Here is a 13,083-nt window from a genome sequence, read left to right as displayed (position 1 = left end):
GAGTCAGGGGGAGTATTTTGAGGACGGACACCGGTCGGTGAGGAGAGTCTGAGTAAGGGGGAGTATTTTGGGGACTGACACTGGTCGGTGAGCAGAGAGGGAGTCAGGGGGAGTATTTTGGGGACTGACACGGTCGGTGAGGAGAGATTGAGTCACTGGGAGTATATTGGGGACCGACACCGGTCGGTGAGGAGAGATTGAGTCAGTGGGAGTATTTTGGGGACCGACACCGGTCGGAGAGGAGAGATTGAGTCAGTGGGAGTATTTTGGGGACTGACACCGATCGGTGAGGAGAGATTGAGTCAGTGGGAGTATGTTGGGGACAGACACCGGTCGGTGAGGAGAGATTGAGTCAGGGGGAGTATTTTGGGGACCGACACCGGTCGGTGAGGAGAGATTGAGTCAGGGGGAGTATTTTGGGGACTGACACCGGTCGGTGAGGAGAGACTGTGTCAGTGGGAGGATTTTGTGGACTGACACTGGTCGGTGAGCAGAGAGGGAGTCAGGGGGAGTATTTTGGGGACTGACACTGGTCGGTGAGGAGAGATTGAGTCAGTGGGAGTATTTTGGGGACGGACACTGGTCGGTGAGGAGAGATTGAGTCTGTGGGAGTATTTTGGGGACGGTCACCGGTCGGTGAGGAGAGATTGAGTCAGTGGGATTATTTTGGGGACCGACAATGGTCGGTGAGGAGAGATTGTGTCAGTGGGAGTATTTTTGGGGACCGACACCGGTCGGTGAGGAGAGACTGAGTCAGGGGGAGTATTTTGGGGACTGACACCGGTCGGTGAGGAGAGATTGGGTCAGTGGGTGTATTTTGGGGACTGACACCGGTCGGTGAGGAGAGATTGCGTCAGTGGGAGTAGTTTGGGGACTGACACCGGTCGGTGAGGAGAGACTGAGTCAGGGGGAGTATTTTGGGGACTGACAATCGTCGGTGAGCAGAGAGGGAGTCAGGGGGAGTATTTTGGGGTCTGACACCGGTCGGTGAGGAGAGATTGAGTCAGTGGGTGTATTTTGGGGACTGACACCTGTCGGTGAGGAGAGATCGCGTCAGTGGGAGTATTTTGGGGACTGTCACCGGTCGGTGAGGAGAGATTGAGTCAGTGGGAGTATTTTGGGGACAGACACCGGTCGGTGAGGAGAGATTGAGTCAGGGCGAGTATTTTGGGGACTGACACCGGTCGGTTGGCAGAGAGGGAGTCAGGGGGAGTATTCTGGGGACTGACACCGGTCGGTGAGGAGAGATTGAGTCAGTGGGAGTATTTTGGGGACGGACACCGGTCGGTGAGGAGAGACTGAGTCAGGGGGAGTATTTTGGGGACTGACACCGGTCGGTGAGTAGAGATTGTGTCTGTGGGAGTATTTTGAGGACTGACACCGGTCGGTGAGGAGAGACTGAGTCAGGGGGAGTATTTTGGGGACTGACACCGGTCGGTGAGGAGAGACTGAGTAAGGTGGAGTATTTTGGGGACTGACACTGGTCGGTGAGCAGAGAGGGAGTCAGGGGGAGTATTTTGGGGACTGACACGGTCGGTGAGGAGAGATTGAGTCAGTGGGAGTATATTGGGGACCGACACCGGTCGGTGAGGAGAGATTGAGTCAGTGGGAGTATTTTGGGGACCGACACCGGTCGGAGAGGAGAGATTGAGTCAGTGGGAGTATTTTGTGGACTGACACCGAACGGTGAGGAGAGATTGAGTCAGTGGGAGTATGTTGGGGACAGACACCGGTCGGTGAGGAGAGATTGAGTCAGGGGGAGTATTTTGGGGACCGACACCGGTCGGTGAGGAGAGACTGAGTCAGGGGGAGTATTTTGGCAACTGACACCGGTCGGTGAGGAGAGATTGGGTCAGTGGGTGTATTTTGGGGACTGACACCGGTCGGTGAGGAGAGATTGCGTCAGTGGGAGTAGTTTGGGGACTGACACCGGTCGGTGAGGAGAGACTGAGTCAGGGGGAGTATTTTGGGGACTGACACTGGTCGGTGAGCAGAGAGGGAGTCAGGGGGAGTATTTTGGGGACTGACACCGGTCGGTGAGGAGAGATTGAGTCAGTGGGTGTATTTTTGGGACTGACACCTGTCGGTGAGGAGAGATTGCGTCAGTGGGAGTATTTTGGGGGACTGACACCGGTCGGTGAGGAGAGATTGAGTCAGGGCGAGTATTTTGGGGACTGACACCGGTCGGTGAGGAGAGACTGAGTCAGGGGGAGTATTTTGGGGACTGAAACCGGTCGGTGAGGAGAGACTGAGTCAGGGGGACTATTTTGGGGACTGAACGGTCGGTGAGGAGAGACTGAGTAAGGGGGAGTATTTTGGGGACTGACACTGGTCGGTGAGCAGAGAGGGAGTCAGGGGGAGTATTTTGGGGACTGACACACATCGGTGAGGAGAGAATGAGTCAGTGGGAGTATTTTGGGGACAGACACCGGTCGGTGAGGAGAGATTGAGTCAGTGGGAGTATTTTGGGGACCGACACCGGTCGGAGAGGAGAGATTGAGTCAGTGGGAGTATTTTGTGGACTGACACCGATCGGTGAGGAGAGATTGAGTCAGTGGGAGTATGTTGGGGACAGACACCGGTCGGTGAGGAGAGATTGAGTCAGGGGGAGTATTTTGGGGACCGACACCGGTCGGTGAGGAGAGATTGAGTCAGGGGGAGTATTTTGGGTACTGACACCGGTCGGTGAGGAGAGACTGAATCAGTGGGAGGATTTTGGGGACTGACACTGGTCGGTGAGCAGAGAGGGAGTCAGTGGGAGTATTTTGGGGACTGACACTGGTCGGTGAGGAGAGATTGAGTCAGTGGGAGTATTTTGGGGACGGACACCGGTCGGTGAGGAGAGATTGAGTCAGTGGGATTATTTTGGGGACCGTCACTGGTCGGTGAGGAGAGATTGAGTCAGTGGGAGTACTTTTGGGGACCGACACCGGTCGGTGAGGAGAGACTGAGTCAGGGGGAGTATTTTGGTGACTGACACCGGTCGGTGAGGAGAGATTGGGTCAGTGGGTGTATTTTGGGGACTGACACCGGTCGGTGAGGAGAGATTGCGTCAGTGGGAGTAGTTTGGGGACTGACACCGGTCGGTGAGGAGAGGCTGAGTCAGGGGGAGTATTTTGGGGACTGACACTGGTCGGTGAGCAGAGAGGGAGTCAGGGGGAGTATTTTGGGGACTGACACCGGTCGGTGAGGAGAGATTGAGTCAGTGGGTGTATTTTGGGGACTGACACCTGTCGCTGAGGAGAGATTGCGTCAGTGGGAGTATTTTGGGGACTGACACCGGTCGGTGAGGAGAGATTGAGTCAGTGGGAGTATTTTGGGGACAGACACCGGTCGGTGAGGAGAGATTGAGTCAGGGCGAGTATTTTGGGGACTGACACCGGTCGGTGAGGAGAGACTGAGTCAGGGTGAGTATTTTGGGGACTGACACCGGTCGGTGAGGAGAGACTGAGTCAGGGGGACTATTTTGGGGACTGAACGGTCGGTGAGGAGAGACTGAGTAAGGGGGAGTATTTTGGGGACTGACACTGGTCGGTGAGCAGAGTGGGAGTCAGGGGGAGTATTTTGGGGACTGACACCGGTCGGTGAGGAGAGATTGAGTCAGTGGGAGTATTTTGGTGACTGACACCGGTCGGTGAGGAGAGATTGAGTCAGTGGGATTATTTTGGTGACCGACACCTTTCGGTGAGGAGAGATTGAGTCAGTGGGATTATTTTGGGGACCGACACCGGTCGGTGAGGAGAGATTGAGTCAGTGGGAGTATTTCTGGGGACCGACACCGGTCGGTGAGGAGAGACTGAGTCAGGGGGAGTATTTTGGGGACTGACACCGGTCGGTGAGGAGAGATTGTGTCAGTGGGTGTACTTTGAGGACTGACACCGATCGGTGAGGAGAGATTGTGTCAGTGGGTGTATTTTGGGGACTGACTCCTGTCGGTGAGGAGAGATTGCGTCAGTGGGAGTATTTTGGGGACTGACACCGGTCGGTGAGGAGAGAGTGAGCCAGTGGGAGTATTTTCGGGACTGACACCGGTCGGTGAGGAGAGGACTAATTCAGTGGGAGTATTTTGGGGACTGACACCGGTCGGTGAGGGGAGACTGAGTCAGGGGGATTATTTTGGGGACTGTCGCCTGTCGGTGAGTAGAGATTGAGTCATTGGAATATTTTGTGCACTGACACAGGACTGTCTGCTGGAGTTGTGTTGTCCCGTTTGAAAATATTTATCCCTCCTTGACAGGGAAGCGGCCTCGAACGTCGTGTACAAGGTGAACACTGGAAAGTTCGAATGCGGTGAATGTAAATCTTGGTTTCGAAGTTGTAATAATGATGAGCACCGTTTCATCTGTGAGAAGTCTGCATCTTTGTGTCTGGATATTCCTGTGAAGATCCGGGATCTCTGTCAACAGCCCGTGGAGCTGACGTAAATCCAAGGACATTACCCCAATTCCAGCGCTCTCCCCGACTCCGACAAACCCATCCACTCTGCCCCTCGCCTCTACCCTACTCTCCTCTCTCTTACTCTTACTCGGCATCTCACTCTCTATTTACGCTCAAATCTCCAAACTCGTCTCCTCAACTCCACTCCTGTCATCTCCCTCTATTTCATCCCCATTTTTCTTCCCCACACTTTCTTCCCTCCTTCTCCCAGCATCAAATCAGTGTTTTCGCAAGTTTACCAGCTGACTCATTATCCGTGACTTATCCGCCCTGAGATTTGTATCTTTGCAGGATCTGTACGTCGCAAGAATGGAAAATTAATGTAGGATGCAAAAAGATAATAAATGCTGCAAAACTGTCGAGGCGGTACTCATACGTTCAGAAATATGCTGGTGGGGGGGAAGCAGCTGTTCCTGGGTCATTGAGTTTGCAGGCTCGCGCGCCTCTTCTCTGATGATGGAAATGAATAATAGGGCGCCCGTTCCCGGGTGATCGGCCTCAGTGATGGATCCCGCCTTCTCACCGCTGCCCTCGATGCTGGGGAGGGTTTGTGCCCGTGATGGAGCCGGTGGTGTCCACACCCTTCTCTGGCCTCTGGCGCCCTCGTGCGGTGCAGCATCCACGCTAGGCGCCGATGCAACAGGTCAGAATGCGCGTGTGTTCCGTACCCCGTAACGGGTTAAAAAGAACCAGCAGAAATGGACACACATGGAGTCTGAGTCTTCCGTTTATAAACTCTATGTTATTAGTAACTACGTGAGTAAGGTAATATCAAACAAGATAAGGAAAGCAGACTAGCAGAGTATATGCATATATAGGTGAGTAGATAAAGTTTCCAAGCTTCTCCAGCTCAGATGGTTAGCTGATACAGTCTTACGGGTGGGATAGTAAGTAATCAGTTCAGTTCTGGAATTTGGTTTGAGTAGAGTTGGGGAGAGGGGGATAGAGTGTTGATTTATGTTCCAGTGCCGGTGCCGATCCTCCACTGATTTAAAAGTCACTAACTTGTGACGATAGGAAGGGGGATGCCGGTCTTCCACGGTAACGCTGTCAACCCAGACCAGGGTTGTACACACCGATAGCGTTCCACCGGACACTCCTTTGTCCACAGTGTGAGCAAACATCCCCACACCTGTTGTGGGCACACAAAGCCCACCAGTGTCCCCCATGCCTCTGGAGTTGTGTGTCTCCTGTGTGTCTTGTGTGTCTGACTGAAAAGTCAAATCAGCTTGTATATATTTCAGCAGTGCGGACCACCAGCTGTCCGTCATTTAGCTCCGCCTTTCAGTTTCGAAAGGCAACTCACAGACTCTCTCTCTCATCCCTGCTGCTGAATTAGTACACAAGCTGTTCTCTCTCTCTCTCTCTCTCTCTCTCTCTCTCTCTCTCTCTCTCTCTCTCTCTCTCTCTCTCTCTCTCCCTCTCTCTCTCTCTCTCTCTCTCTCTCTCTCTCTCTCTCTCTCTCTCTCTCTCTCTCTCTCTCTCTCTCTCTCTCTCTCTCTCTCTCTCTCTCTCTCTCATCTCTCTCTCTCTCTCTCTCTCTCTCTCTCTCTCTCTCTCTCACACACACTTTTATTCTTTTATTGGAACAGTCCACTTTGGAATAGTCCTTCAGATTTCGTCACGACCATGCCCTGACCTCTCAGATGCAACCTGTTTCAGAGGCAAAGTTTACCCTTTACGTGGATGGCAGCTCCACAGTTTCTGGGACCGGGGAATGCCTCTGCGGATGTGCCGTAGCCGGCAACCCTCCCAGCTCGAAGGTGGCGCTCCCCAGCCCCCAGACTCTGCCCAAAAAGCAAACTTCTTTGCTCTCACTCGCGCCTGTATTTTAGCTAAGGACAAAGGGGCCAATGTTTATACAGACTCTCGCTACACGTTTTGGGGGTGGCCCTTGATTTTGGACAACTCTGGGCACAGCCGAAGATATTTCACCTCCTGTGGGACCCCCATCCAGAATGCCACGTATGTAAAGAATCTCCTCCAGGCTATACTCCTCTCCGAAAAATTGGCCGTTATTAAATGTTTGGGTAACCTAATAGACGACTCTGCAGTGACTAAAGGCAACAACAGGGCCGACTTGGCAGCTAAACAGGCTGCACAGGAGGGGACTACCATAGTTTCCACTGCTGAGTGATTAGCTTTCACCACGACTTAATAGCCACCAGTGCCGGACACTCCAGGCAGGGCTACAGTTCGAAAGCTCCAGGGGGACGCCCCTGATTCAGAAAAAGCAACCCTGGAAGACACACGGATGTGCGCATTCGGTGTCCACCGGCCTCTGGCAGACCCCAGATGGCCAAGTTTGTATCCCTGATGCTTTGTTACCGCTGCTTATTGATTGCCTGTGTACGGACACACCACCCTTGGCAAGGAGGGAATGGGTAATATTTTGCTCCGCACCTGGTGGCACCCAAGGCTGGAGGAGGCGGCCACGGCAAAGATACAAGCCTGTTTGATCCGCCAAAAGACACACGCGGGAAAGGGAGTAAAATGTGCCCCAGGAAACCGCCCCCCCTCCCTTGCCAAGTGGTGCTTTTGAATGCATTCAGCTTGATTTTATTGAATCACCGCGTGTAAACTGTCATAATTACTGATTTAATTGAGCAGTGTAGACTGTCTTAAGTACTGTTTAGTGATTGTAGATGTGTTCAGTAGACGGATTGAAGCCTTTCCGACCACCAATAATAAAGCATCCACGGTGGTAAGGTTGTCACTTACAGAAATTATACCAGGAATTGGGGTACCCAGACAGATAAGTTCGGACAATGACCCTCATGTTCTGGGGCAAATAAATAAACAGCTATGCGAGATGCTGCACATTGAACAGCAGTTTCACTGTCCTACCACCCGAAGGCTGCAGGAATAGTGGATCCGGCTAACGGCTCCCTGAAGAATAAACTGACTAAGTTAATGTCCGAAACCGGACTGAGCAGGCTGAAGGTCCTTCCGTTAGCTTCATACCCTATGAGAATGATCCCACATTCCACTACAGGGGTATCTGCAGCTGAAATAGTTTATGGGCGTCCTGGATGGAACCCATGGGATGCTGACATTAATGTCATGGGGGATAAAGTGCAGAAGTACTTTCACCAATTAACGTCCTCTCTAAAGTTTCTCCACTCCCAGGTAAAGAATACCCTTCAGTGTTCCGGAGGGCAAGGAGCGGAGTGGCCGGAGCTGAAAATTGGAGATACGGTACTGATCAGGGATTGGGCCCTGGTGGAAAGGACCATTCCAGATGATATTGCAAACACCGACGGTAGTTAAAGTACAAGGCCAGGAACGATGGATACATCTCAGGGACTGTAAAAGATGGCTCCCTGGCCGCAATTAACTATGTATGAACTCATTTATTTATTGTCTGTTGCAACTGATTCCTTAGAGGACAACTTGCTTGATCAAACACATAAACGTCTGCACCGTAACCGTACTGCGTGATGCCATTCGGTATAATCTGTAGAAGCACCGCTTGTAGCTAGCCCATCAGGGCTAACCTGGGCTAAGGATAACTTAATAGTGGAGGATAGATCAAGGGCAGAATGGAAAGGATAGAGGAAAAGTTTCGTAGAGGGGCTGGGGGATACTTCATTAAGAAAATGGGCGTAGGTGCTGACAATACCGGGTCCCCTGAGTGTTTCGGGACTCGTGAACGGCGTGTCACGGGGGGCAGGGTAGAGTGAGTACCTAGTTCACTCTGTAAAAGCACCAAGTATTATCCCTCCTGTTTCACGGGGAAGGGATGGGGATGCTTTTCCGCCAGGGTACCCCGGGAAACACCTTACCTGGAGAGACATTGTTTGGACCGCCGATGTAAGATAGACAAGGGAATCTTCTCTTGCAAATGTATCCAAGAACAATGTGTGCCCCTCACTTGGGGAATTCAGTATGTGTGTGGATATTGTAATGGGACTCATGTCAGCTGGTTCAGAGACTTTTGAATACGCATCCCTGTATCCCAAGGAGAGCTCATGTGTGATCAGAAATTAATCCGTGAGAATTCAGCTACCGGGCCATGACAGGATGTGTGTTCCTGTTTAACGGCACCTATACTACGGCCACACCACTCTACCTACCCTCTTTGCGGTAGGAACCATTGGACCACACTCTGCCCCCAGAAGGGTCACATTTGGCGACGACTGATAGCTCGAGCTGTGAGTAAGGAATTATGTGCTGACTGGAGGAATTCTGTTACTCTGGGCTCTTCTCTGGGCTATGGGTTCCTGTACACACTCTCTCTCTAGGGGGTTCGGCGGGAGTCACAGCTGCATAGAAACGTTACTACCTCATTTGTGGGCTAACGGCATTGGGAAAGTGTACGGTGGAAGGCCTGCAGGCTGTTAACAGGGAAATGGTGGAGTTACGACTCTGTGCAGAGCAAACCAGGTATGCTATGCATTACCAGCTGGCCCAGCAGGGAGGGGTTTGCGCCATAGTCGGAGACAAATACATTACCCATGTTACTGATGAGTCCGAAAATGTAACTCAGGCTATTCAGTCTATTAAGAAACAACTGGATGACTTCAGGCAAGGTCCACAGACAGGAGAGGGCTGGTTGGGATGGTTGCTAGGAGTATCTTGTGGGGCTTATCTACTGAACGGGCTGATTATTTTCATTGTTATAATTTTTGTGCGTAGCGTGATAATGATCTGCCTAAATACTGGCTGCAGAATTGTCACGGAGAGGCTGATGCTGATGTCCTTTTCGACGCCCGTGCAGTTGGTATCATGGAATGCTAAAAGGGGGAATGATGAAGGGAAAGGTAAACTTAGGTAGAGGGATCGGTAGATGGAGGAATGGATTAAGGGGTATGATTAGTTTATGATCAATTGTCTTATAGGTACCTTATGTGACTGACCAGTCAGAAAGAAACTCTGCCCGGCAACAGGTGACGCACTAGGCATTGTTCTCTAAAAGTGCTGAGCATAAGTAAATATGGGTATAGATTGATAGAAGGGGCATCTCAAGGTATAACTACGGGACAGAACGTTCGAGAGAAGGGGGAAGTGTCGGGGGAGGTGCCAATATCAGCGAGTTAAGTTGTAACCAGGCTGGCCTTAGCAAAAATAATAATAGCAAACCAAAAATTATTTTATATCTAATTGTATCTTGGCATGCGATCGAAACTGTTCCAAAACTGTATTAACTCGCGTAATTATAATATTTCCTGTAATGATCAATGTTATAAATTGTGTAGAATTGTGTTCGGGGGTGGGCAGTGTCTGGACTGTCTCTTTGGGAGATCAGTCTGTAACTCCCCCCATATCATGCTATGAATAAAGAGTGAAGTTTAACGAAGTGTCGTTTGTTTTACGGTTTTATTGAATTCGTGGTACCTTGCGCTATCGCATCGGGTCTCTCCACCTCTGATACCCTAATTGTTGTTCAAAGAAACGCGAGGCGCTGGTTTCTAGTGCACTCATTTCCCCCGCTCCCAATCTCTGATCAGAGTCTGTCCCAACGCCAAGATTATATGAGTCCAGCACTCCGTCAGTCAGACCCAGAGCGGGGCTTCCTTCATACTATCCCATCACACATTCCCCGAATCAGGTAATGAGTCACGCTCTCCACAACACACTCCCGTGGTCAGACACCTCTCCACACGGTCCCATCAGACTCTCCCTGGTACAGACACACAGTGAAACTACTTTCTCCTCGTCCCGTCACGCACTCGCGGTCAGATCTCATATGTAGTTTACCCCCACACATTAATTTCGAGAGAACTAGAATCTAAAAGCAAGGATGGAGTTTTCTGTCTCAATAAGGAACTCTGAGGACACATTTGGAGATTTATGAGCAGTTTGGGTCCCTTATCGAACTAAATGTGTGCTCATATGGGAAAGTATTCAAAGGAGGTTCAGGAAAATGATTCCCGGATTGGACGGCTTGTCATATGACGGCGGTGTGATGCTCCGGGGCCTGTACTCGCTGGAATTCAGATGAATGAGGGGTGACTTTATTGACATTTCAAGGATAGAGAAAGCCTATAACAGAATGGATGTGAAGAGAATGTTCCCTATTGGAGGGGAGTCTCGAACCAGGGGACACAGCCTGAGAATAGAGGGATATCTTTCAGAAAGGAAATGAGGAGGAATTTTCTCAGCCAACGCGTGGTGAATCTGCCGGATTGAATGTCGCAGGCCGCCGTAGAGACCCGGCCATTTGGGTATATTGAAGGCAGAGTTTGATAGATTCCTGATTAGTCAGGGGATGAACGGAGACAGGGAGATGCCAAGAGATTTAGGGCTGAGAGGGAAATGGATCAGCGATGATGAAATGGGGAGCAAATTCGATGGTCTAATGAGGCTGCTACGACGTATGTAATCATTTGAAGTTCCTGGGTTCCTGGCTGTCAGTAAATCAGAGGGTCTACATTGGGCCCTGCACGGTCATGCAAACACGAAGGTGTTATGTGTTCGACCGAACAGGGCAGGCAGGCAAGTTCCCGCAACTCCATTTCCCAGAGAACGGTGACGTCACTTTCCTTCTTGGACTCAGACTGGCAATTATTCCCTGACACATTCCTGCATTGGAAGTCTGTACTTAAAGGCCTCTTGTTGAGCACTCCATAGAACCACTGAACCAGAGAACACAATAGCACAGTACAGGACATTCAGCCCTCCATGTTGTGCTGACCCATATAATCCTTAAAAAAAAGTACTAAACCCACACTACCCCATAACCCTCCATTTTTCTTTATTCTATGTACTTGTCCAAGAGGCTCTTAAATGCGCCTAATGTTTTAGCTTCCACCACCATCCCGAGCAAGTCATTCCCGGCACCCACAACCCTCTGTGTAAAAAACGTACCCCTGACGTCTCCCTTAAACTTCCCTCCCTTAATTTTGTACATATGCCTTCCGGTGTTTGCTATTGGTGCCTTGGGAAACAGGTACTGACTATCCACCCTATTTATATCTCTCATAATTTTTTAGACCCAGCTCTGCAAACCTTCCTTCATATGACTTGTTCTCCAAACCTGGCAACATCCTGGTAAATCTCCTCTGCACCCTCTCCATAGCTTCCCATCCTTCCTATGACGAGGTGACCGGAATTGAACACAATACTCTAAGCGCGGTCTCACCAGAGATTTGCAGAGTGTTCAGTGCTCAACCGGAGGAGTTGCGTTTCCAGTCCTACTGTGTGTGATGTCCTTCGATTGGTTTGGTGCCGTCTAGTTTACTTCGAGTCGATGCAAGTATTAACTCCAGACGTTGCTATGGAAGTCTATCGTTAAAGGGCACTAGCTGAGCACTCAGTGCTCAATCGCAAGAGTTGCGTTTCCAGTACCACTGTCTGTGCTGTCCTTCGATTGGTTTCTTGCCGTCGACTTTATTTCGAGTCTGAGTCAGTTCCGGACTTCACTCTGCATTTGTGTTCAACACCATCCATAGCTGTCTCGTTACAGAAGGGAGCACAGCGTTAGGAGTTTGACAGATGAGAGCTGTCATTGAAGATGGGGAAATTTCATTCGATGTACGATGGAGATAATTCTGTCTCGTCGGATCGCCTCCTGGTGGGGAGGCTAAACGAACAGAATCGCAAGAGGCCTCAGAGGGTTATAGCCAACACTCTGACCGTCTCACCCCTCCCACTATTGCGGACATTTTCATAAGACGACGCCTCGAGAAGGCGGTATCCATCCCGGAGGACCCTCACCAGACTGGAGAGGCTCTCTGCTCGTTACTACATCAGAGAGGAGTCACAGGAGTCTAAAACCCCCTCACACAACCATTCAGGAACAGCTTCTTCCTCTACACCATCACATATTTGAACGCACTAACTCGACATTTTTGCTGTATTTATTAATTTCTTGCATTTTACATTAATTGTTATCTTTGAACAAATGAGCGGCGTGTTTGCGGTATTCATTAATATGTCTAATTTACATTAATTTTAAATTACGCCGCACGGATGCAGCAAAAAGCACAGATTCTAGGCCGTATTAGTTTCAGATAATAAAGCAAATAGCGATTCCGGTGGAAAACATCCCACGGGGTGGACTGGACGATTTGCACGCTGGCCGTCACTACTCAGGGCACTGAGTGAAGGAGTCGGGAGCTCGCGTTGCAGTGGTTCAATACGTCAGTGAGGCCGCACTCTGTTCCAGGAAAAATGCCACTGAGCTGGAAAGATCCCAGAGGGAGATTTACGGGGATATTGCAGCGACTCCAGGGTCTGAGTTATGGAGAGAGGGAGGGAAGGTTGGTACTTTATTCCCAGGAGCGTAGATCTAAACTTACAGCGTTGCAGAAACCCAGGAGAGGCAGAGTCAGAGAGCACGCACACAGACTTTTACCTAGGTTGCGGGGTATCGAATACCAGACGGTTCAGGGCGGTGTTGAGAGTGGGTGAGAAGGAGAAAGAGAGAGAGAGGTCAGGGAGACGGAGTGTGTAGAGAGAACGGGGAGAGGAGAGTCTGAGTGGGGTAGGGGAGAAAGAAGGAGAAAGGGTAAAATGGTGGGTAGAGAGAGCGGAGAAAGAGCGGGCGGAGAAAGTGCGAGGAAATAGTGGGCGGAGAGGGGTGGAGAGAGAGCTGGGGTGATTGGGAAAGTGCGGGGAGGGAAGGCGGAATGACAAGAAGGGGATTGATGGTAGATGTTTGTCGTTATCTGGAGAATGGAGTAGCAGGGAGGTGTAGTGAGG

The 13,083-nt window shown here is 50.7% G+C and overlaps 1 protein-coding gene across 2 annotated transcripts in view; it reads left to right on the top strand.

The window, feature by feature from the left end:
- The window catches only part of LOC140722521 (oxidized low-density lipoprotein receptor 1-like), a 44,291-nt gene extending 39,512 nt beyond the window's left edge, over window positions 1-4,779 (top strand). For both annotated transcript variants that reach the window (XM_073037240.1, XM_073037241.1), the window contains one exon: window positions 4,238-4,779. In XM_073037240.1, coding sequence (XP_072893341.1) covers window positions 4,238-4,424 — 187 coding nt within the window. In that variant the 3' untranslated portion in view covers window positions 4,425-4,779. The remainder of the gene's footprint in view (window positions 1-4,237) is intronic.
- The last annotated feature ends 8,304 nt before the right edge of the window (window positions 4,780-13,083 follow it).

The sequence above is a fragment of the Hemitrygon akajei genome, unplaced genomic scaffold (genome assembly GCF_048418815.1).
Source record: "Hemitrygon akajei unplaced genomic scaffold, sHemAka1.3 Scf000079, whole genome shotgun sequence".
Lineage (NCBI taxonomy): Eukaryota > Metazoa > Chordata > Chondrichthyes > Myliobatiformes > Dasyatidae > Hemitrygon > Hemitrygon akajei.
This window is presented reverse-complemented; position numbering and strand designations above follow the sequence as displayed.